Genomic DNA, 26,201 nt, shown 5'->3' with positions numbered 1-26,201 from the left:
CTGCCGTTGCTCGCTGCATCGGTTTTGAAAGTAAAAGGGAGGCGCGCGGCGTTCAGCCATTGCACGTTGTCATGGCATCACAACGTTATACAGGCATCGTCTCAAGGTGTTAGACTAGCCTGTAAACAACCTCGCCTTCTTTAAAGACCGACGACCAGTTCGCGTTTCCCACTTTTCTCCCGCCTCCTCCTCTTTTCCTTCTACCTTTCTACCTTGAGGTGGGTTCATTCGAACCCATTTTCTAGACGGCAAGAACATCTTACAGTTATCCGGCAAAACCGATCTTGCCTTGGTGTCACACACAGAAAAAGAAAAAATGTTATATTCTTATACCCCTTGCCACATATAATTACGGTTTTTGGTTTTCGGGTTTTATATTTTTTAAAAATTGGGGGGGGGGGGGGGGGGGGGGGAGAAATACGGTCTATTTTTCAGACCGATAATCGGAGAGAAACCGGTTCTTTCTGGAGGCATTAGGAAATCGTGTTTTCTCGGCTTTTATTTATAAAGAAAAAGTACCTGAATTGTGTTATTTACACGAACAAAAGTCTAAGTGAATGACATAGGAATGGTGCTCGATCTTACTGTATATTTCGCCTTATGACTCATTTTCAAGTGAATGTATGCAGAGATAACGCAAATAAAAGAAGTTTGTTACCATCAAACGAGTGACTGAGGAAGCAGTTGTGAAAAAGACCCAGAATTGCTCTTATTTTCCATAAATTCAGCTGATGTCAAGACCGATGTTTGGGGAGAAATAGGGTATAACCCGATTTTAATAAAAACTGTTCGGGGTGCAAAAATCGGGTAATATTAGGCTTTCTCCGAAAACGAAGAACTCTACATATATAATGCACTCCAACGTACAGCGCACTGACGTTAAACCGACGGTACCAACTTTCGCGAGCGACTTGATTACCGAGTGGTACAACTTAGTAAAATAGCTAATGACTGACTGCAAAACAAAGTAATCGGGGCTGCCTTGGCTCTACTGTAAAACTTGTTTTGTTTTTAATACATATTTTAGCTCTTTAATATGTTATATCCCACCGTCATCAAGCCTTTCGTAAAAGTGGGGGCCGTCCAATTCGACGTGAGTGCGTTGTACGTCGAAATGAAGGTTTGGGGTGTCTTATATGGGACAATGGGTGTAACAGCACACCTTTTTTTCTTAGAGTGAAGTTCCAGCCCGAGCCGATACCTTATTAAAAATATTATAAGTGATTTTATGAAAATTTCAATGGGAAAACGGCGGCCGACTGAGCACCCGAATACATGGATCTCTCTGGCGCCAGAAACCGAAAAACGGACGAAAATGGACCCCATTTTCCCATGGGAACAATAAGCGCGAACAATAGACGTGAAATAAAAATGAAACATAAAAAAAAAAACACCGAAAGAAAACGATTGTTAGCAATCAAGGTATGTATGAAGATCGCACTGCTCAGCATGCGTTCTTCACAGCTCAACACGAACGGGGTCGTCAATTCCGAAAGCGAGCAAATCACGCGCCGTATACGTACTAGCTTTCTACCGACGACTGTGACTCGTATATAATCTGACGCTACTCATTAGAGGCACGCATCTAAAGGCTGAACTCAGTAGGGCAAAGACTCACACACACAAAAAAAAAAATCGCCTTGAAAAACTTTATTACAAAACGCCGCTGCGTATTCGTCGGAAACCGAATTCCATGCAGCAAACAAGCGATGAACGCCGCCAAAGCCAATGAGGAGCGCAAGTTCGTCTGCTTCTTTTGGCACGGGTTGTGGTGACGTCACAACGCCGAGCCCCGATTGGTTCTGATCGAAGGATGGTGGGTAGACTTCAAAGCAAGCCGCCTTGAAGTCTGCCCGCTATTCTTCAATCAGTACCAATCAGAGCTCGGCATCTTGACGTCACCACAACCTGTGCCAAAAGAAGCAGACGAAGTTGCGCTCGCCATACATGATGTCAATGCGTCAGTTGCGCGAGCGACTTCTTCTGCACACAAATGACGCTCTTGCAAACGCTGAAAACCCGAGTGAACTACCAACGCATTACGCCATCAGCTAATGGGGTGCGCACAAAATACGTTTATACGGTTCGAACGTGATTGCAGCTTTGGAGCCAGTCGGAAATCGGAGCCATTTCCTTGATTATATTGCTCGTGACCCGCGCCGGCCGTTGTCCCCTGCCGGTAGTGGCGGACGTCGAGCGAAGAAAATTAGAGCCACTAAATGAGCTGCGATTAGAGTATCGGTACTTTCTTTTCCGACACTGTCGTGGGCGCCGCCGTTTTCGTGTTTCTGCAGAGCAGACGCAACTGCCGATAGTCATGATTCAAAAGTGCGACTTCCTTATCATTATAGGTTCGGTGTTAGGAAGCTCATGTATAAATTGGGTTGTGTGGATATTTATACAGCGTGTAGTTGGTCAGCCATTTAAAGTTGCGACGAGTCACACGCTGTAGATGAGCAATTTAGCCAGTGCAGTACAACCGCTAGCCTGGGGTCTTTAACTTGCACCACGTAATAGTGATACACGACCGCACGCCGGTACGATGCTCATCCAGATCAAAATGGGCAGGGGTAAGGCTCGAACCCAGGATCCCTGGGTTCTGCAGCGCGAGCTTTCGCTCCACGCGCGTCGAGCTGGGTGTGCACCTTAGCCCACTTGGCCACCGATCCTTTTTTTTTCTTTATTGCATGGAAGCACAGACGGTGAGCACATGGGTCATAGTTGCAGTTTTGCATTCTCGTTTCTCGGCCACCGATCCCCCGAAGCTCATGTAATATTGCTCTGGTCTGTAGCAAACTGTTTAAACATTTGTGGGAGACGGAAGAGCGTTTCCTGTGATTTCAGATAAAGCTCCAGATAACTGGCAACCATGATTTTAAGCCACAATATAGGCAAGTGCCGTTACTCTGAAGCGTAGCTTATTTAGCTTCCCTAGATCGACGACGAACGGCCCGTGGCCCGAGCTACCCAAGCCCACCCCGAGCACACGACATGCATGCGCAGCTGCGAGCAGGCAACTCCTTTGTTCCGAAAAATTTCTGCGCCATCTATATACGGAAAAAGACACAAATAAATTGCCGGTGAATTCTACCTTAAAGGGGCCATGAAACGAATTTTGGGTTGGGATGAATGATTTTAAATTGGGACTTTACTAATCGCGTACCGTTTAGTTGGCCAAAAGAAAGAGGCTATAGTTGGTTGCAAGCTAAGAAAAAACCGGCAATGCCTCTCAGAGGAAAATGTAATCCTACGCCGAGAAACGCCAGCCAATCGTTTTCATGACGTCACGATTCCGTGTACCAATCGCGATCCTTTTGAAAAAAAAAGAAAAAAGAAGCTCAACATGGCTGTTGGCCTTAGCAACGCGACGCTAGTTTCTCGTGACAATTATTCTGCTTTTTTGCACCGTGTTTTACGTGCCCGAGGTTACGCCACGAAATCTTAATGGTATCGGCTTGCGTTTGCAGCAGTTTTTGCGCAAAAACGTGAGAATCCAGCGACGCTATCGCCAACAAAAATTTCGAAGCGGTGGCGAGGCTTAGCACTGCTGAGAGGTATGTTAGACGGTATGTCAGACAGTATCTTGGACAGAAAATAAATTGGGAAAACGGTACATTGGACATGACTTTCTTTCTTTACTAAACAGCTATTTCGTTGACAAAAACGTATTCTAACTTATTTAAACGTCCTGAATGAATTAAATAAATATTGTAGTAGTTTAAGACACGTTTCCTGGAGGAAGAAAAAGCAACGTTGCTAGCGAACTACTTTCTCGACGGCGGAGGCACCTCACATGGGCGCAATGCGCTTGTGGGTGGAGCTAAAAGATTGTTCTTAGGTTGCATCCGACTATAGAAAGTCAAAAGCCAGCTTTTCGGTACCAACATTTGACAATATAGTGGACTATTTTGTACCTTCTTTCCTTCGAAAGCTCTCCGCCTTTTTACTATGATACATCCGCGGTTCCAAAAGCGCGTCACCGGCGCCAAACTGACGTCAGCATAGCCCAGCTCACGCATTGGACACGAGAACTGCGTCACTCGGACGTAAGCGCTCGTCAACAATCAATCCGTTTACGAATATTTGGATTCACGTTCGTGGCCAATAAATGCCCTGACGGAACTTATTGTCACTGGGGAACGACAAGTTCTATGGTGTGCATAAAAAGCACGGTGGAACCTAGGAGTCATCGCACCGGTGCCGAAGGAATGTCACGACCACGTGATCTCACAATTCGCATTTTAGTTGAGGATTAAAGCTAAGAAGGAAGAAGTAGGGAAATCGTTTCATGACCCCTTTAATGCATGCCAATTATGCCGAATGCTAAACGAATACAAAGAGACATTTCCTCACGCAGTAGCAGCAGAATAAGGGGACTTGTTGCAACCACAGTTTAGTGTTGCAACCACCGCTTGTTTCAACCACAGTATAGTGGGAAATGAAAGTGTATTGTTGGCAGAATTTGTATCGTAAAGTGCTCTGGGAAAGCCGATAACAAAGCATCACTCGCAAGAACAATTTTCTATTAGCATATTGTCTACTGTATTGCAGCTCGATGCGTTTTATAAGCGCGGGGCAAGTATTTAGGAGTCGGCTCGAAAACTGCTTTACTTGAGTTCAACGTGGCTCGTTTCTCCATTATTTGTAGATATCTAGCAGTACAGTGCCGCCCGTATACCTCCGAAGAACCAGGCCGGTACGTATGCACTCACCTCTTCACGCGAGTGGGTTCGCTCGCACGAGGCCAAAATCTATGCCGGCCGTGTTTCCATTAAACGCTACGTTGCTAATGGAACCCTCAGTCTTGAAAGATTCGCCGCGACGCCCGACGGACGCTCGGTGAAAAGAAAGGCGTGCAGCGCCGCACGCTGACGTTTATGTTACGCGGCGAGCCATTACGCGGGCGAAGACTGCAGTGGTACAGGGTGTACTTCAATAATATTGTCATGAATGACAATAGATGAGGCGATGATAACTGAAGAAACTAAACGTTTAATGGTGCAAACTTGTGCCCAAAACAAAAATGAAACAGAACAAAACAGCAAACCGTTGCGGGCGTCGATGTCGTCGAAACCGCAGGATCGAGCGCTGGGGCGAGACTGACTCCGCTCGCCTCGCGGAGTCCCTTGTGTGCCCTCGTTGGTTTCTGGATCATTCGACGTAGAACTTTCGGTGCGTGGAACAATCGGAACACGATCAGGCGCGAATGTTCTCGAATTTACGAGAAGGCCAAGTTGAAAGAATAAATAAAATGACAGTCCGCTGACCGGAATCGAATCTACACTTTCCGCGCGATAGACAAGCGCGGTAACCACTCGGCCACGCACGCGCTTGCTCGCCGGCGTGCGTTATCAATATTGTGCGCGTACAGATTTTTTTCCCTCTCGGAAGGCAAAAAGACGCTGCACACGGACCCATAAGATGTTCCAAGAAACTGCGAGCACTATACGCAAACCAAGCACCGCCAACTCCAAGCCTCGTTTTCCAAGCAGAGTCGGAGAACGCCGAAGCCTTTGGCGCGCGACGATAGGCGGCGCGTACTTTTTTTTGGAAACGATTCATGCGCTAAACTGAACTGCACGAAGCTAAGACCATCAACAGACCATCAACGGGGAAAACGGGGAAGACTGGAGCGCTAAATACCAGTCTATAGTGGCACGTAAGCAGTCATTTGTTTTGTAACTAACGAGGAGCGGCGAGAACGCGATCTAACCTTCTCCTTCTTTCCCCAGTTAGAACCCGTTATCTTACGTTTCATAACAAACAAACAAAGAGCCAAGGAACGAAGTGATGCCCGCCTCGCAAACAGGGATGTACGCGCGTCGGCCTCCGAACTTCCCCGAGTGAAGCCATCAAGCGCTCCGCCGTGTACCTCTCCAGAAACAGCCGTTCACTTTCCCTGCGGGGGAAAGACGACGAAAAGCAGCACCAGCTGATCGACGTAAGTCCGGAGGGCGCCCGGCCGGGGGGCACCGCTGGTTCGGCGGCGAGCTGGTCAGCTAACCGGCACCTGTTGTCCTTTGATCCGCGGCCCAGAAGAGCTACGCGAGCGCGGGGACGCTTCGCGGAAGCGATCTCCGCGCGCTCGCACACGCTCAAAAGGACCGCCCGTCGCCGGACGATTAACCCATTTCGTCGCCGAATTGCCGACAATGGTCTCGGAGTCATCGCCCTTCCATCCAGAGTCCGAGCTTCCCCGAGCGTTTGGGCGCTTCCCAAGAGAAGACTGGCCGCCATTGTCCCGAGAGGCGGGACCCCCGAGGAGGTAATTCCTCGCGCCGAGGAGGACCCCATGAGGCGCGCTCGTGGCGTCGTCGCCGACGGGTGTCCGCCTTTCCTCGCGGCTATATAAGCCACGGGCAGTGTCCCCACACGGACGGCAGAGGATCTGCTCTACAGCGACATGCGACTCCTGGTGCGTACACGTTCCTCCTCTTTTCGCGTCTGTCCGCCTTCGTCCTCTCGTTCCCCGACACACGGCAAGGATGCAGATTAATCCCTCATTCGGACCATTCGGGGCTATTAAGGCAATCCGCTTGGCGGTGTCAATCACGCCTCTCATGGCCACCGGAGATGTGTCGCATAGAAAGGCCAGATGTTCAAGCTCGTAGCTTTGGCCGTCGCTGCATCTGCGCGAGAGTTACTGCAGCCGAGGTGCGTCACTGAGCAATGACCAAGAAGCTCGACCTTGTAGCTAGTATTCTTTTTTTTTTTTTCCCGGATACTCGATCCCATGGAGTCAATCAAGCAGCCCCGAAAGCGCATCGTCGCTCATCGTCTGCCAGCTGATATATCAGCAGGCAGGCGTTCATAAAGTTATCATTATCAAGTACCAGGTGTGCTGCAACGTTACTCGATCACTCAAGTTGGGGAAATTCCCATTGGCGCCAAGTATAAAGGACGTCCGAACCAATATTTTGTGCTATGGAGGGGAATACGGAGATGATGGAGGAACCACGATTTTGACCTCGTTTAAGAATAGCACTGTAGGCAAATCAAACCTCCGGAAAGTAATAGACCCTTTCAGAAATTACGTGCCATCTAAAATTGGGTTGTGTGGATATTTATACAGCGTGTAGTTGGTCAGCCATTAAAGTTGCGACGAGTCACACGCTGTAGACGAGCAATTTAGCCAGTGCAGTACAACCGCTAGCCTGGGGTCTTTAACGCGCACCACACAGTAGTGATACACGACCGCACGCCGGTACGACGCTCATCCAGATCGAAACGGGCAGGGGTGGGGCTTGAACCCAGGATCCCTGGGTTCTGCAGCGCGATCTTTCGCTCCACGCGCGTCGAGCTGGGTGTGCGCTTTAGCCCACTCGGCCACTAGTGGTCCAAATGCCAGTCTAAAGTTTCGTGTGCTAATGGCGGTCAAAGTCTAGTATATATTTGTCAACGGCAGTCGTACGAAAGTTATGGTGTTCTCCGCTGTATGCCAATTCTTTCTCTATTCGCTCCAGTATCACTGGTGTCAAAAAACTAATACTCTGTACGAGGCGCTTACTTGAGTAAAATTCTCGATAATATTCCCCACATTTTATTCTCATGCGCTGAGTGGGGCATGCTTAAGCCTATCATTCCAAGGATTCACGTGACACCCTCAAACGCGTAGCGCACAGAAGCTTACAAGTCTCGTCACGCTGACATCAAACAACCTCGAGCGCTCAGGCTACGCGTCGGTGCTCGGCTTCCCATTAACATGTGCAGATGAACTTAGGTGATGATAGTTGTCGAGGTGGCCTGACTGAACTACGAAACGAGTTTACTGGAATTGTATTTCGTGTATGTTTAGACAGCCGAAAGTTAGTCGGCCCCAATCACGGTGTAAGTGTGGCCCTAATAGACCGATATCGCCTACCAGTTTGACTACGACACCACTGCCGAGATGCATCGAGGGAACTTCAGTTTCTTTGCACGTGCCCGAACCTCGCTGGAACTCTGCGCGAAAAAGAGCACGAGACGGCCCGAACCGTCTCAGGCACTGCCGCCTGCCTCTTCTGAACTAAAGTTATGGCGGCTTCACGCATGAGCCGAACACTTGGTGAGTTCAGTCTGGGTGTCTGGTGTCTCAGCTGTAGATGATAAATTTAGCCCTAGTGCAGTACCGCTGTCAGCCTGGAAACGTATATCACGCAGCAGTGATGCACGAACGCACGCCGGTATGATGCTCACATACAAATCGAAGCGGGCAAGGCTGGGGCATAGACGCAGAATCATAGGTTCTGCTGCGCGAGCTTTCGCTTTACGTGTTGCGACAAGAACGTGATTAACATCCGCAGGAAGGTGGAAGCTTGTATTTCGTTACGGTTCCAAGAAGGCGGGAAGAAAGCTCACTGTTCACTCGTCATAAAAAACGAAGACACCTCTTCTAATTTTTGTTTTCCCACGCTTTTCATAGACGGCGATATTCTTTGTTTTCCCACGCATTCATCAATACATCTGGTTTTGTCAGTTTCTGGAGCTTTCGACAGCATCTGTACTCCTTGTATGTGCGGAGCCGTACAAAATTTAGGGCCTTTCTCCAGGACCTTTTCGATGTCTAGGGGAAGAGAGGATTCGCCCCAAAATCTGACCGACTCGCCTTGGTGCTCCTTTTGTTTGGCTCGTATATATCGTAGGTATGGTATGTGGGTCCTTCAGAGAGATTCTGTCATCCTGGTTGACGTGTGGAGGAAGGACTTGTGTCTTGATTCATGGTTGAAACCGGAGGCGTCAGTGTTCGCTAGTCGCCACAGGCACTCACGGTAAAACCTAACTTGTCTCCACAGCTCGGATCGGAGAATCGTGCAAATCCTTTTTCTGTGGCGTACCACCACTATTTTTTAGCTTTTCTAGTCAGCAGCAGTATTGCTTCGGTCTATTCAAGGCGTTTTTTTTCCTTCTTCGATTTTTTTATGTTCTGGAAAAGCAAGTAAAAAGTGACGCCGTTACGTTTCAAGTAACTTTAACTGTAGCTTGTTGCTTTCTGGATGTGGTAACACTAACGTCAACTTCTATACTTTCATTCTTCTAAAAGTAACTGTAAATGTGCTGAATTAGTTTCTGGAATTAACGCATTCAAGACTGCGAAGGGGCAACCACCCAAAAATAGCGACGTATAAATGCTTCGCATGGTCCCCGCTTACGTCAATAAATTGATCGAAATTGAAAACAGCTCGCGCCACTTCGCTCCTTTCCAAACTGGTTCCCAGAATGCAACAACGGACGCAGTGTTGAACGCATGGATTTACGTAAGTTGGCTCTCTCTCGCAGCTGGCCTGCGGCGTTCTCCTGGCGACGGCCTGCGCTGTCCACGGCGGCGGTGGCGGCTGGTCCGGGGGTGGCGGAGGCGGCGGCTGGTCCGGAGGCGGCGGTGGCGGCAGCGGCGGCGGCGGCGGAGGTACAGTGGCTTATGGCTAGAATTCCTTGCTTTCGGAGTGTATTCTTCGCCAAATCCGAAGGGTATACTTTGGAGCTTATTTTTTGCCAAAAATTCTGAGTTTATCGGAGTTCAATTTTCTTCGACTCCTAATTCTCCGAAATTCGGAGCTTATTTTTGCAGCATTCTTATTAGAAAAATATCTGGGTGAAAACGTGTGCTAGATTCAAAAGAATGCGCTTGTATCAATTAATATTTATTCAGCTGGATTTGGCGTTGGTGTCTTAGCCACTGGCAGCAATACTGATTTGTCTTACGACAAAAGTTGCAAACGAGTGTGGCTTCAATAAACGTTGAAACCTTAAAATAAAATTTAAGAAATACGCCGAAGACATTTAAGACTGCTTACGTATAGGAATGCGAAAGTATTCCTACACACAGCGCGTTCCTACTAGCAGCGCGCCATGTCCTCCTTTTGCGCACGGCGCTCCGGCGGTGACATCACTCTCCTCCACTGCGCAGGCCCGGCCCCGCCGGCCTCACAGCTTTCGTGACAAAGCATCTGCGTTGCTGTGTTTCTTCTTTTTTTTTTTTTTTTTTCTTCTGAGGCGCGTTTGCTTTGATTTTGAGCGGCGCGTGCTTCATGACGTATTTTTATGGCCATCTTTCAAGCACAACGCCGACGCCGCCCTTTCGCATAATGGAACATTTTAAGGCTTTCGCCTTAAGAAACTCCCGAAGGTAGTCGCCGGGAAGCTCGTATTCATCCCATCTTATCCATCAACCTACCCGGGCGCTGCGCAGCGTGGTATAAAGGGTGTAATATAGACACTCGAACTGCCCGCCCCCGCTTCCCCCTTCTATGAAATCTTTGTGGTTCACAGTGACAGTTGTCACTGTTACAAAAACACAACCTGTCCTTTCTCTAAGAAGAACAAATAGTATCCCAAACTGGAAATCGGAAGAGTGGCGTTTGTCGTGCCCCGAAACGCCCGTTGTCCTGATGAACTTTGACGTGATAAGCGGTAAAATTCCCTTTGTCAATAACCTAAAATAAGATAAAAAAAAGTTGGTGTGTCATTTTTTTTAAGATTATGGACCCTGTACGGCTGTCTAACCTTAATTGTAAAACACTTTTTTTTTTTAAATGTTACATTGAAATTTGGAGCGTATCGAATAAACCCGAATTGACGAAAATTTTACCGGCGGATTTTTTTCGGAGTTTTTTTCGAATTTATTCGAAAACACGGAACCGCAGGCGAATTCGCGGGGAAATTGACGGCGGAATGCCCTCGCCTGCGACGGAATACTCGACCGCGGGAACAATCGGTCCGGGCCAGAATTTTCCCGCGCAGAAAATGTTTCCACGCCGCCGCAGTCAATCGGAACGCACGGAGGAAATGGCGTTTGCCGGCGTCACATCCCAGCTAGAGCCAGTGACAAATGTGCCCTGTGCGCGTACATCATTGGCTCTCATTCCCCCCCCCCCCCCCCCCCGCCCCCTAATTTCCTTTACAACGTAATCACTCCGGCTATCCCGGACGAGAGTTCTATCGCATCTGGCATTTCTCAGGGTACCGTCTTAAGACCTTTACTATTCCTCATTTACATTACCGACTTACCCCTGTGTGTTTAATCTAAAATCAGTTTATTCGCTGACGATTTTGCGGTTTATAGGGAAACTACTAACGATTTTGGGCTCTCTGCTTCTTCAGAAAGATTTAAATGCTGTATTCGGGGGGGGGGGGGGGGGGGGGGGGGATCGGTGTAAACAATGGCACACGACCCTAAACACTAACAAATGCCAAACATTGAGAGCCTCGCGTCGTAACGTATCCCCTTCCACCTACTATACTTAACGTCCCCTTGCTTTCTGCAACTTCCTATAAACATCTTGGTGGGACCGTTACTTATAAGTTATAACCTATCCTGGCAAACCCACATGGAACACGTCCTTGCTAAAGCCAATTCAATGCTAGGCGACGTTAAACGAAACTTTTGTTTAGCTTCTGTCTCCCTCAAACTATTAATGTTATACGAATCTCTTGTTCGCTCAAAATTAAATTACACTGCAAAAATCTTGGATCCTGGTCTTACCACACTCACATCTAACCTAGAATCGCTTCGAAATCGGAGTGCTCGTTTCGCACTTAGCAATTATCATCGTACGGCGAGTGTAACATCCATGAAAAATCACCTTTCTCTTCCTCTTCTGTCTTTACGTCGTCGTTGCTCTCGCCTATGTCTTTTCTACAAACTACATCATGCTAATTCAGTCCCCAGGGAGAAACTCATCATAGAACCAACTTACATTTCTGCACGCATCGATTATCAGTTCAAAGTAGGCATTCACCACTGTAATACCACAGCTTCCTTAAATTCTTTCATACCTAGAACTTCATCAGAATGAAGCCACCTGCCAGTATCTTCAATCAATATTCTCGTCTGATTTGCTTAAAACTGCCGCTACTAATTATTTTTCTTGTGAAAGTGCCCCGTAACTGTGTTGATATTTTTAATTTCTGCATAATTTGTTGTGTCGCCTACCCCTTCCCCCCCCCCCCCTTTGTAATGCCCCAAGGGCCTTGAGGGTATTGAAATAAATAAATCAATCAAATATCTGGTGGGGGGAGGGGGGGAGGGGTCAGAGGTCCCCCCGGACTCCCTTGACCTTAGGCACTGATCGGCGCCCTGCAGAGCACTTCCACCCACGTTCCTGACCACTCAGCATGGCCGCGGAACTTGACGCTCGCTAGATGACGCTACAGTATTCGAAATGGCACTACTCCTGATAAAACGGTCCATACCCCAAGGAGCAGTTGCCTAGAGTACCTATGGCTGTGGCAAGGAATTTCTTTTAGTGGGAGCTAAGATGGCCGGGCTGTCCACAGCTTGAGGCGCGGGGGAGGGGGCGGCTGAACCCCCATAAGCTCTTCCCCTGGCTACGCCACTGCCCAAAGGTGTGGCCACTTGGCGCCCAAGAAAACGCATGGTTATCGCGCTGTCCACGCAGTCGCGCGGCGCCGAGGGAGAGGGTCTGCTGCCGGCGCACCGAGATACCGGGTCCGCCGAGACAGCAGAGACGGCTGTCGCGTTGCGGCAGCCAGCTATCCCAATTCAAAAGGGAAAACCCGTCCAGTCGTTCCAAATTCAAAACTACGCAAGCGCTGTCGGCTCCGAGGGCATTGGAACGCGTTCCGAGTATGCGCCGGAGCCCGCGTCGGCGGAGTCACGTGGTACGCTCACAACGCCGGATTGGATAAGATGGCACATGTAGCGTCTGCGGCGGTGTACTTACGGCGCTGTACTTAGGGCAGTGTACTTACGGTAGGTGTTTTGAGATACGACCGGAAGTATGCCACCGCCCTACACTTTGCTGCACCGGTGCGGGAGGTGCGAGTAAATCGAACGTGCCTATCGTCGTATGTAAAAAGCAGGGTGTTTGCTGCGGACACGATGGCAGAATTATTTGAAGACACCTCTCAAACAAATTCGAAGCATTTATTTTAATAAATATGTATTTGTTTGTACAATCAGCGTCTATGGGCAGTTCCGAAACTGAGCTAATCTAGTGACGTTCGATAGGGCGGAGGAGCGTCACGTCACCTGGCTCGCGTCTAGCGTTGGATTGGCTAACAAAGCGTCTAACGTCCGTCTTGTTCGGTGCATCGCAAGGTAACCCGAAGTATGGAGTTAACCACTTGAGCCCGCCCAAGAACCCACCTCGGTAATATTAAGTATATCCTTTATTTTCCAACAAACAATACAAGGTTGTTGAATGACAAAAAAAAAAAAAATGACGCTGCTGAAAAAGTCTTTTTTTTTTTTGTGATTGGCCGGCCGTTTGTAACCCCAAACTCCGTTTCCCTGCAAAATGAACAACAGAAAACGTGACGAACCCAGCCCATCTAACGTCGAGAGACTACCGCGTGACTTCCGGTTATTACCAGACGTAACTGAAAATGATCACGATTGTCGTTCTCTTCAGGCAAAGGAGGTGGCGGTGGAAGCGGCGGCGGCGGCGGCGGCGGCGGTGGCAGCACGACGTACAAGACCGGCTCCACGTACCTGGTCAAGTCTCTGCACCCTGTGAGCACGGGAGGCGGAGGTGGTGGTGGTGCTCGCGGCGGCGGCGGCGGCGGCGGAGGTCATCACGGCGGAGGCGGAGGTGGCCACGGAGGAGGTGGAGGAGGGTGGTCCGGCGGAGGTGGAGGCGGAGGGTGGTCCGGCGGAGGTGGAGGCGGAGGCTGGGACTGAGCCCGCCAACAAGCAGTTCAAACCTGCCGACAACCATGAGACCCGACCCGAGTGCCTGCGCAATAAAACACGACCCTTGTTCCCATCACCGAGTGCTGCGGTGCTGTCTGCTATTTCCTTCGAGGCCCGGACCACTGGCTATTGGGGAGCAGATGCAACCATCGCGCCCCTAGCGGATAACTTGGGAACTAAACGCAGGAGGACCTAACCCCTGAGAATCTTGGAGGCCATGATGAGGACAACATGAAATATTTGTTTGTATTCTCGACGCACTGCTCGACTGACGTTGCCGAAAGCTGCGCATCAGCGTTTAGCCGGAGCTCGTGCTCATTCAGTGAAGATACGATAGACCGGAACCTAAAAGCGCAAGTGAGCTGGTGTATATTGAACATTTTATTGAAAAACCTGAGACTGAGGTATTGACAGACGACGACAAGGAAGAGAAGGATAACGTCTCAACGTTCTCCTTCTCTTTCTTGTTGTCGTCTGTCAATACCTCAGTCTCAGGTTTTTCACAACATACGATAGACCATTTTCAATATCCAGCCTGTCAACTTTGATCACTATCATGAAATTTTGTGTGTGGCATTTTTGCCAACCATATAGAAGTCTACTAGAATTGTTTCTAGTATACACTCTAGCCAAACTAATGGCGGCCTTCTTGCGGCCGGTAAAAAAAAAAAGAAATTGAAGATACGGACTACCAAGCGGAAGATCATAGACACAATAACAGAGTCCCACCGTCTTTCCATAACAGCTCTTCATACGCAGGAAACTCTTCGAAATCATATGCGCCACCTTACAAGACACCAAGCCCATCACTTAGCGGACATACCGGAAAAGCGCTTCTACAGCCGCATTGCACAAGAGATCCTTGATCACACGCACATTCTTCCGACATCTTTTCAGCGATACAATTTACCCTCTACTCCTTAGCGGTTATTACCTCAAATTAAGATCTACAGCACTATTCCGGGACTCACAAAGAAATCAATGCTCCTCGGTGTCGCCCTTCGACAGCTCTCTTTATCTTACATTCATTTTGAACACTTATCTTCATGTCACATTTACACTGACGCGTCCACAACGATGAATCAGTCCTCTGTTGGTATGGTAGTTCCCACACATCTTATAAAAATTCGTTATAAGCTCTCCCATAGGATGTCGTCCACAGCTGCCAAGCTGGTGGCTATTCGTGAAGCGATGAGATATATTCTAACAATTCCTCCTTAATCTTGGACAATAATAACAAACCGTAATCATCCCTTTAGTCACTCCAGCACCCATGTAAGAAAAGCCCATACGGACAGCTATTATTGGACATCCTCAAACTACATTGGGACGCAGTTTGTCAAGGTAATGCAATATGGGTCTTCAGTGGATACCAAGTCACTGCGGCATTCAAGGCAACGAATTGGCTGACACTGTGGCAGCAGATGCTGAAAGCTATATACACGAAGTTCAAGCCCCATTTACTAGAACGGATATAAATAAAACAATAAGAGTCCTGGGGAAGACTATAACTGCACGTCTTTGGGCTAACGCAACCGATCAAGATACACGCTTAACTATTGATCCTCACCTGACGTTTCGCGTACCTCGCGGTCTCACTCGTCAGAGCCAAGCTTTACTACACCGAATACGCTTAAAAGTAGCTTACACCAATCAATACTTTTACCGCATAAGAAGAATTGCCTCTCCACACTGCGATCACTCCAGAATTATAGAAGACTTAGGACACGTCATGCTGGAATGTCCTCAAAATGAAAAAAGAACGCACTCAACTGCAAAAAAAAAGAAAAAAGAAAAAGAAAAATTCAACTACGTTTAGGAGAAGACCTTATACCGTCTGCAAGATACTGGGACCGTGGGAAAAAGAAGCCTCTGCCACAACAGCAACAAATGCCCTCTTGCGATACCTATCGGCCACAGGTCTCAACAAGAAACTCTAACGCTGTGACAAGATATACACTGATTTTAATTTTCTTCATTTTATTTTTATTTATTTTCGTGTGTTTTGTACCCTTACTATATCTTTGCATGCACATCCCTTCCCCCTAACCAGAGTAGCAAGTCAGGAGATACTTTTCGCCTAATTTCTCTGGCTTCCTGCTTTCACATCAATAAAAAAAAAAAATAAAAAAAAAAATAAAAAAAAGCGGAAGATATATAAGGGCCTCTACGTTCGAGACGTCAGCATAACACGACGCATAAATTGGATGCACAACGGCAGCGTAAGCATTTAGTTTGGAGTGTGGTCCAATCAATCTCTTAGCATAAGTTTGGCTCCAGGGTGGATAATAAAAGTCGAGATGATTTAAATCAAACTTTTCCTCACAAATAATTCAATTTCTTCTTAAGCTCACAATTTGTCTCTTATTTGACGATTTCTTTATGTATTTGTGTGTATCTAAATAAAATATTAATCGAGCAAGCAAGAACAATTGTAGCAGGCTGAACACAAAAAAAAAAAAAATCAGTGCTTTTGTGAGGAAATTGGAACGTCGAGCTTTCTTTTTACCTCCCAATTCATTCGTCAATTTCATAGTGCTTTATTAGAAGCAAATCATAACGCAAAAGAAAGAAACAATGTAAATAAGTAATGCCATATTGCGAGCCAATAAAAACGTAAAAAAAATGCAATTAAAGCTTTTTTACATCAGCAAAACGTTGTTCATTAAGATGTACTTGTTTCTTTTGCACCATTTTTTAACAATCTGATGTACTGGTGAATCTATCTGCCATGTCTTAAAATACATCTAGTAATAATTAATTACTTTTCCGAGCTACAGTCACTTAAATCATATTAATCTGATCTGAATCAAATAAAGCTGACTTAAATCAAATAAAGAAGATTTGAATCAAAGAAACCTTATTTATTTTACTTCTGTATTCACCCTGTCCAGGCTTTAAAGCCTTTGAATGGCGGAAATTTAATCAAGGGGCTTAGGGGTCAACGCTTAGTACTGGTCCGTTCTTATTTTGGACCGTTGGAACTGAAACAAACGAAGAAATAATTATGCGAAGATTGAAGAACCGATTATGATCAGCCATTGGCGCGCGAAAGTGTCCGATGAAATACAGTTTTATGACCGTTAATAGTTTGTCCAAAGTGAAGCTGCTTTTTCAGCCCCCAGACTGCACCGCATTTTGAGCACGAGTAAGCACGAGTCCACGCCTAATGCTGACGTCCAGTCGGTGACCCGCACTCAATCAGGGAAGACGACGTAGAGGATCTAGTCTACGGGCCTTGTGTTGGGTAAACACCGAGCTCTGTGAAAAGTATGCTAGACACACCGTCCCTATGGTTCGATCTTCTTGTCAATCGGTTCTTCTTCATCAATGCGTATGCTATAAAGCCCCATAAATCGGACGGAGTGAGGCGGATCCTATGAGCCCCAGCAGATGCTCACGGCAGACCGGGGGCCGATGCTGGAACCGTCAAAGACACCACCGCGCGTTTTCTCTGAGAAATCTTTCCTTTCAGTCGGAACAAAAGAATAAGGCATTTTGTAACACCCTTTGGGCTACGCAAGGGTGAACTACGCGAGATGTGAGTCACGTATAGACCGCGGGAGAGAGGAAAGAGGTCTGAAGCGAAGCGTTGCCCGGTCGAAACGCCAACGGGCTGGAGTCTTGCGAAGCTCCATCGCGCAAGGCCAAGGTCGTGCGAGCGGAGGCGTGATCGTAACGGCGTTCACATGAGACACGATCGGGCCAGAGTCCCGTGAGACGGCACCACGGGCGGAGGCCTAGTGAGCGTAGGTTGAAAGCACAGCCACCCAACGCGCATGCCTAAAAAAACGAAGACAACAACGACAACAACAAAATGTCAGACTGATATTCGTCATTAGATTAGACGGCGGGAGGCTAGTTTGTTGCAAGAGTTATGGGCGACACTGTTAAGCACTATAGATGATACATTTTACCAGTGTAGTACGACTGCTAGAAATACGCGACCGACAACAAGTACGATGCTTATCCCGATAAAAATGAACCGGGGACGAGAATTGTACCCAGAACCCACGAGGAAGAAAGCAGGACCCCGTAGCACATAAACCGCGATAAAATCTGTCATCTATCTTCCCTTTCAAAAGCAGCGGGATAGCCGGGAGATATATGGGAATAAATTAATGGACGAGTAGTTTGAAAGCTAGCCAGCTTTGTAAACACCACATCCCCGATCCACAGAGCCAAGGAGTTTGATTAAGATCCCGACTGCCCTATCACGCACGGACTACGTTGGGCAGTAGTCGAATGGACAACATCCAAGCTCGAGAAGTTCCGGTGTCCGGTTAGTGAAAGAAATATATTACGTGCATGTTCACGTGTCTTATAGTAAGCGCCTGAACATACAGGGTGTTTCAGAGAACGCAGGCCAAATCGCTCCTGCGAAAACTACTCATCGCAACGAAAAAAAGCTTGTGGCGTTTTGGTCCTGGGCCAGGGGCCCATTTAGGAAAATTGTTAAAGTCCAGGATAATTAAGTTGTTAATTATTTTTACGTGATTAACTTTTTTAATATTGTGTATAAGGGCATGCTTTAAATTAGAAAATCGCTCAGCTTCATCAAAAAACACTAAATCAACAAATTGCAGAAGGATAGAAGGCACGCGACGCATTTTACGACTTTCTGAAAAACTGCACAAAATCGACGGGTTTTTAAGTTTCGGTTTGCTCTCGGAGCGCATCTCGGCCCCGGCGGCACCGCGCCCCGTGGAGCGATAGTGCCACCAGCCTCTGCTGCGTCGCGCGATGACGGCGCAGCAGAGGGCGGGAGAGGTGGATTGTGAGGGAGAGGTCGTTTACAGTATTCCGCTCAAGTGCGGAGGGAGGTATGTCGGTCAAACAAAGAGGTGTATTAATGACCGCATTGCTGAGCACAAGAGAGCAGTGGCATCCAACTCACAGAATTCGGAGATTGCCAGACACGTAGGTGAATGCGACGATTGCAAGCCGCTGTGGAATAAGACAACGGTGTTAGTGAAGGAGAATGATGCAGCTAAAAGAATTCTTATCGAAGCTATTAAAATAAACAGCACAATCAACTGTATTAGTAACCCGTCAACATTTATGGACGAGGCGACGAAGAGATTTCGAAGTCTGCCTTTGAGTGTGTTTTGTTTGTGCGAGCCGTGGTTTGTTGGTTTTATTTTTGTTTTTGGAAGTATGTGTTCAACTTCGTACGCAGCTGTTTTTAGATTCCTAAAAAGCTTTTCTTTTTTTCTTTTAGGAAGCGAGAGAAAGAGAGAGAGAGGGTTGAGGGGGGGGGGTTAGGAAATACGGCCTCTGGGGATAGCACACCTTGGAAGTTCTCAAGGTTTAAATTTATAGACCGACACGCGGGTTTGACGTCACGGCGCTGCGGCGGCGCAGCGATCGCGCCGGAGCCGAGGGGTGTGGGCAAAAGGGCGCACGTTTAGCAAGGGCGTCATAGTATTTCAGCATACCGCGAAGCTGTGTTGCGGTAAATCTCACCGAAATGTACAAGAAAAGTAGCGGAGTGAGCTTTTACAAGTTCCCGGCAGACTCTGAAAGGCATAGAAGGTGGATAATATCCGTGGATCGAAAATTATGGTCGCCTCGCGCGTTTCTACGGCAAACACTTTCTTGGAGGCAAGTGCGGCTTCCATTTCAATCTGCGTCCCGAGGCTTGCTTATGTACAAGGAAACCGTCGTCTGATCGAGACCACCCGAATTTTGTTCCCACGGTGTTCGCGCATAAAGCACCGGGAAGCGCTCGTCGGAGGCTCGCTACGCCCGTGCTACTCAGCAGAAGGGGATCGGCGGCAGAACGGCAGTGTTGTAGGCGTTACCAAAAAAAAAGTAACGAAATACGTTACCCGTTACTTGCAAATCAAAGGTACGCGTTACTGAGCTACGTTGCCTAAAAATAAAAGAAACGCGTTACCGCTACCGATAAAAAGTAACGCATGTTACTTCTGCGTTACTTTTTAAATTATAATTTAACACGTTTTACGGTTCTGACGATACAGGTATGCATAAGTTCATATATAAAACACATTACGTTCATGCAGAAACAGAACATAATTACTTTATCTCTTTTTACGGTTTCACCTAAATACTCACGTGACAAGAACGCAAAGAAAAACATGGCTTGACGCCTAAAAACACGGAAAAACTTAACTTGAAGTGTAATTGCAGTAACGAATAACGTAACTACGTTACTTGAAATAGTAACGTAAGTACGTTACCCGTTACTGTGTCGAAAAAGTAACGAGTAGGTTAATACGTTACCGAAAAATGTAGCGCGTTCCTGGTAACGTCGTTACTTGTGACGTGTTATCGCCAAGACTGCAGAACGGACAAAGCGTTACTGGTTGTCATGCCTTGTGGTCATGAGAGTAGGAAGAATAGCATACCTTGACTTGAAGACGCTGTGTGTATTTATTTAATTCATAAATGCACTTCCGCAGACCCACAGTCTGCTGACCCCGCCGGCAGCGCGGAAACCGACTCGAGGTAACCGTAGGCCTCGAGAGACGTGTACGCCTGCACCGTGTCAACCGTGAACTGGCTTGGCGAAAAAAACTAAATAAACGACGACGTGAGCCGTCGACTTCGGTGGCAGCAACTTCACGTCAGAAGTCCAGCAGGCCTTGTTTACGGCGTACGGATCCTCGAAGGCAACGCCGTCCACGCACAGTTTGTTTCGATACCGCCGCCGTTCAGGCTCGGGTAGCGAGCTCAAACAGTCGGGCATAGCATACGACATACGTTGCCAGGAAATACGACTCACAAATAAAGCTAGAAGCGTCCCTACAACGTCAACAACGAGCGCATGCCACAAAACGCAATGGCGAAAACACGGAGGGCCGGGTTGCTTTTGCCCACATAGCTACCGCGCATGCGCGGCCTTCCGGCCGTGTTGGTAAACACAGCCGCTCCGCGTGTCGGTCTATAGGCTTAGTTTGAGTCAGCGAGCTGTGGAGCGGTTGTTACTTCCCGCCTTATTCCCGCCTGGTGTCGGCTTCAAGGTTGAGGGGGGGGGGGGGGGGGGGGGAAGTAATTTAGCCTAAATCTAAGATTTGCTTTTTTCTTTTTTTTACGAATTGCAGAAGGAGTTGTGAAAAAAGTGGTGTGAGAGAGTGTTTGACAGTGTGACGTCATGCGCCTGAGTGATGGAAGTTTCTATTTCTTACAGACGAGGCTGGGGAACAAATGTTCAGCTGAGTTTGAGACCTGCGTCTGTATTGTCACATCTTTTCTTCTTCATTTTTTCTCCTAAGTCTCAGGTTTTACAATGTTGGATTTAGAAAGACTCTTTAAATTGGAACCTGAATGCCCCAGTAAATTCATAAATTAGATTAGAACGACCCAAAAAACCAGTTTAGCGCAAATAGACAACAAGAGATATAAAGACGCTATAGCCTGTATTCCAATTGCCTGCGGAAAAATTTCTTTTCCATGAAGAACCTACAAAAGGAGCACTTAGCAAAGAAAAACGGTACGCCGGTGGAAACAAAATATCTGAAATAGAGTATCGTGGTTTGATAAGCACTGACGAGGAGATAATCGTCCCAGCTTTCGTCGAGTATACACTGAGCTGTTTCGCCGTAAACATGCCCAGAGGCAGCTTGATCACACCTTTTTAAGACTAATGCCGAGATCCGAGAAGGAAGCGACTGCCTGGCTCGAACTACCTCAAGACTCCTTTCGAAAGACCACCCTATGTTTATTTATTTATTTATTTATTTAAATACCCTCAAAGGCCAGTCGGCATTAAACAGGGGAGTGGGAGTAACAAAATAACACACAAAAAGAAACAAAAGGGGAGAGTATATAAGGTATCATGGCGGCTCAGGACAGTGAAGAGTGTTTATAGCATTTTTCAACATTTGGGCATCAACAATATAAATTACGGAAGTCGAAAGGTGATTCCATTCCAAGGAATTTTTCGGGACGAATGATAGTAGAAATGCGTTGGTATTACATTTGCAAATTCAAACTTTGAGGTGATGATCGATGCGAGGTGAAATGTAGAACGGTGGGATAAAAGGCGTTGCATTAAGTACGGGTTAACATGATAGATTTTGTGAAAAAGACACAAACCAGCAACTTTACGTCGGAAAGAGAGGTTAGGCAGGGACAAGGTGATTTTCATGGAGCTCACACTGGCAGTACGGTAATAGTTGCCTAGAATAAAACGGGGAGAACGGTTTTGGACCGCTTCCAGAAAGTTAATTCGATTAGACTGACTGGGGTCCCAGACGGAAGAAGCCTTCTGTAATTTGGACCGAACGAGAGATTTATACAGTGCTAATTTTAAGGCTGACGGTGCGAGAGCAAAGTTTCTTTTCAGGTAACCTAGCATGCGATTAGCATTATTAATGACATTTTCAGCATGAATTTTCCAGGAGAGGTTAGAAGCAATGTGGACGCCCAAATATTTATAAGAAGAAACAGGGGCCAAAGGGACGTTGTTGAGATGGTAGAAGGGCACATTAGGACTAGTACGCGATATTCTCATAACTTTACCTTTAGTAATGTTAAGTTTAATATTCCAAAGTTCACACCAGTGGTAAACAGCATCGATATCTGTTTGGAGCTTTAAAACATCAGAGTAGTTAGTAGATTTAGTATATATTACTCAGTCGTCAGCGAAAAGATTAATTAATGATGAGACGCAATTAGGTTGGTCATTGATGGACATAAGAAACCGTAGAAGGCAGGCACGTAGCCAGGATTTCATGACAAAATGCTGTATGAGGGGGAGGGGGAGCGGAAGCCCCAGCAAAATGGAAGATTTCGGGGCGGGCCCGTCCCCATGCCCCACCCCCCTGGCTACGTGCCTGGTAGAGGGCCTAATACGAATCCTTGAGGAACACCGGACGTGACGGAAGTGAGGGGAGACGTGTTCTCATTAGCAGTAACAAACTGATATAAAACAGGCTATCCAGGCAACTACACTGGGATTAATACTTAGTTTGCTAAGTTTTAATAGAAGCAAATGGTGAGGAACTTTATCCAAAGCCTTGCTAAAATCTAGAAAAACACAGTCAACTTGGGATCCCCAATCAAGGATAGAATGAAGATCGTTAGTAAATGACAAAAGCTGTGTCTCACAGGAGTGAAATTTGCGGAAACCATGTTGTCCCCTGTTACAAAAAAAAAAATTTAATTCTAGGAAATTAACCAGTTGGGAGTATGTTATATGCTCTAGTAATTTACATTGTATGCTTGTAAGCGAGATTGGACGATAGTTAAGGGGGGAATGCTTATCATCTCCTTTGTGCAATGGAATCACCCTGGCTACCTTACAGTCGCCAGGTAAAATGCCAAGTTCAAGCGACTGAGAAAATAGTTTAGAAAATATAATATATCAATACATAATTGAGTTTTTTAAGAACTTGGAGTTAATATTATCAGGACCAGCTGAAGAATACAGTTTTAAATTGTTTATTAGTTTAACAATACCAGTGTGGTCAATTACAATGGGATCCCTAGGTATAAAATCATATTCCTGTAGTAAGCAAGATGGCGGATTAACAAGACTTGAAAATCAGTCAAGCAAAAACATTGTTCAGGATCTCCGCACATACATCACTGGGAATCGCACAACCGTTCACACAATGTGAAACAGACCTTACTGTTACTGTTACTGTATTGCTGTTAACAGTGTTCCAAAATTGTTTAGGACTAGTGGCTAGTAATGTCGGCAAGGTGATATTAAAGAATGTTTGGCGCTTTGAAAAGCAGATTTGTACTCCACAAGAGCGTCGCGATAGACTGACCAGCGATCCGGTTTGTTAGAGGACTTAGCGGCACTTAACAAACGTTTTTTTCTTACTGGAAAGCCGCTTGAGTTGGACATTGAACCTAGCAATACATTCCACATCGATCTGAAAGATCAAGGCTCGAGACCCACGCCGCTCTTTTCTTCTCCTCCGATTGAGCCCTTGTTTCACGATCGGAATCCTTAATTCCGTGAATTATCTCGCCTGTTTTTATCTTCTAATTCGTCAAGGCTTGAGCGTAGAAGAATGTTTTGTTGACGAAAATAATCCCTGGAGGAGGGGAACAAGAGGGACAAAGGACAAACATAAATCTCCAAACACAGCTATGTGACTGGTACGCGACCGAAAAAATCCGCCTGGTCCGGGTATCGAACCCGGGACCTCTCCATTACAGGTAAAGCGCTCTACCAACTGAGCTAACCAGGGTCGCTAAACTCGTCAACAAAAATATTCTGTGTGTTATGACATAGTGGGGGGAGGAGCCGAAGGATTGCTGCGAAGTTTTCTTTTTTCACAAACCCGCAGATCCGTCTGTCTTCGTGACGTTTTTCGTTGAGGGGACGAAAAATCCATACGCCTCCCTAGGCACCGAACAAGAGCAGCACTGGAGAGCGCGCGGAGACGACCGTGGCTCATACGTCTGACGTCACAACAAAGATTACCAGCTGCGACCGTCATGTTTGATGGTCTCTAAAAAGCACGATGGATGCTTGGGAATCGCATTTTAAAATCAACACCGTCAAAGTTGATAGTCTAGTATCGTTCTTATTTCCGCCGATAAAGCAGAATTTCCTAAAAAGCGCCCCTGCCGTTCTTGTGATTTATCTCGACCTTTCGAATCTGGCCAAAGTGTAGCCCGACGTGGCTAGGTCACAACCAGCCGACTACCGTTGTCCACTTTCGGACGAATTTCGCCTCCGGGCAGTTGTCCCTTCATCGGCGGGATAAAATCATTTTATGGTAGACATTCGAAGATCAGTTAGTTTGGGATTAAGTACGTTTATCAACGGAAATAAGGAAATAAAAGTAATGTCAGGTTGTCAATATTGGCGGTGATGCTTCAAGAACGCAAGGACACTAAACTTGACATCATCGATTTGAACACGCACCATCGAATTTGACGTTCACAACTGATAATCCTGACTCCATCGTCAAAGGTATCAACTATAAAATGACGTCACTGAACACGCCCGCACACTATATACGTGCCCTGGCACGAGTCTCGCTTGGAAGTCTGTCATGGCCACTCATGGAACGCGAGCCGTTTTAATTCCAGAATCTCTTGAACTGTTATTTCGAAAATTGCAGGCTGTGCTGTTCCCCGTCATTGCTCATTGGAACACCTCTAAGCAGGGTCGTCGAAACAGAAGGATGGGGAGGGGGGATTTAGCCCCCCCTTCCCCCAGTTGCGTCGAAAGAGGGGGCAAGGGGCATAAGGTCGAAAGGGAGGGGGGGGGGGGGGGGGTATCGCCCGAGCCCCGAACCACCATAGCATTTCAGAGAGTGATAATAAAATATTAGGAGGAAGGAATATCCCCCTCTTCACCACCAGGGGGCTTGGCACTGGAAGGATGTCCAGCTCACCCTTATGTTTTCTGCAGATATGCCTTTTCACCGTGGAAGCGAGCTTTTCGCCCTCACCTTCGGAATCCATGCCGATATCTTCACCAACTTCGACAGCGGACCGGGAAAGCAATTTCCCGGATTTCCAACGACTACGCTTTCACCAGCTCGGCATCTGGCAACAAGGGACGACTGACGCAACAGGATGGCTACAAGAACAACAACCGCCCTCGCATCACTCGGGGCTTGGCACTGGAAGGATGTCCAGCTCACCCTTATGTTTTCTGCAGATATGCCTTTTCACCGTGGAAGCGAGCTTTTCGCCCTCACCTTCGGAATCCATGCCGATATCTTCACCAACTTCGACAGCGGACCGGGAAAGCAATTTCCCGGATTTCCAACGACTACGCTTTCACCAGCTCGGCATCTGGCAACAAGGGACGACTGACGCAACAGGATGGCTACAAGAACAACAACCGCCCTCGCATCACTCGGGGCTTGGCACTGGAAGGATGTCCAGCTCACCCTTATGTTTTCTGCAGGTTAGTTACTTATCATGTTCAAAATACCGGTTTAGGAAAGTTTCATTGTTTGAGGTGCCATGCCCCATGGTCTTGCATACTGTACTCTGTTTTGTGTTTCACAATACGTGGAGTGTTCTTGCTGTTATTCAATCACTTTTAATGAGCGCGGGAGATATTGAAGCCAATCCCGGCCCCGACGGGGTTGAAACGTCATCTGTTGCTACCTCGAGTAGGGTACCGGGAGCAGACAGTGAAGTCATTGCTTTTTTGACTAGACTAGAAGCCGGGCAGAAGAAGCTTCTGCAGGTCACTCACGACATTCAGTTAAAACAAAAGAAAGCTGATGACGCGCTCGCCGCGATTGACACAAGGATGGCTAAAATAGAACAGGAACTTGTGATGGTGCATGAGCTAAAAACTGACGTGGAACAACTTAAAGTCGCTGCGAGTGAAAATTCGGCACTTACGACACAAATTTCCAGATCTCAAGATGACCTTGAGAATAGACTACGAAGAAATAATTTGCTCTTTTTTGGCTTGGCCGATAAGCCAACAGAAACATGGCATGAGTCTGAACTTGCGGTACTGAAGCTCGTTTCTGAGTCACTGCAAGTACCTTTAGAGCCGAGTTTGATCGACAGGGCGCACCGTTTAGGTAAATTCCAAAACGGGAAGCAAAGGCCGATTATAGTATGCTTCAACCAGTTCAAAGTTAAAGAGGCGATTCTTTTAAGTGCT

The 26,201-nt window shown here is 47.0% G+C and overlaps 1 protein-coding gene across 1 annotated transcript; it reads left to right on the top strand.

The window, feature by feature from the left end:
- Positions 1-6,362: 6,362 nt before the first annotated feature.
- On the top strand, positions 6,363-20,633 carry LOC121836700 (glycine-rich protein DOT1-like; the record flags this gene model as incomplete). The annotated part of the gene is made up of 5 exons (XM_042291688.1): positions 6,363-6,415; positions 9,256-9,382; positions 13,350-13,450; positions 13,550-13,607; positions 20,623-20,633. Coding segments are annotated over exons 1-5 (309 nt in total), but the record flags the coding sequence as incomplete, so codon positions are not given.
- Between the last annotated feature and the right edge of the window lie 5,568 nt (positions 20,634-26,201).

This window comes from Ixodes scapularis, unplaced genomic scaffold (genome assembly GCF_016920785.2).
Source record: "Ixodes scapularis isolate PalLabHiFi unplaced genomic scaffold, ASM1692078v2 PGA_scaffold0__279_contigs__length_252992795, whole genome shotgun sequence".
Classification (NCBI taxonomy): domain Eukaryota; kingdom Metazoa; phylum Arthropoda; class Arachnida; order Ixodida; family Ixodidae; genus Ixodes; species Ixodes scapularis.
This window is presented reverse-complemented; position numbering and strand designations above follow the sequence as displayed.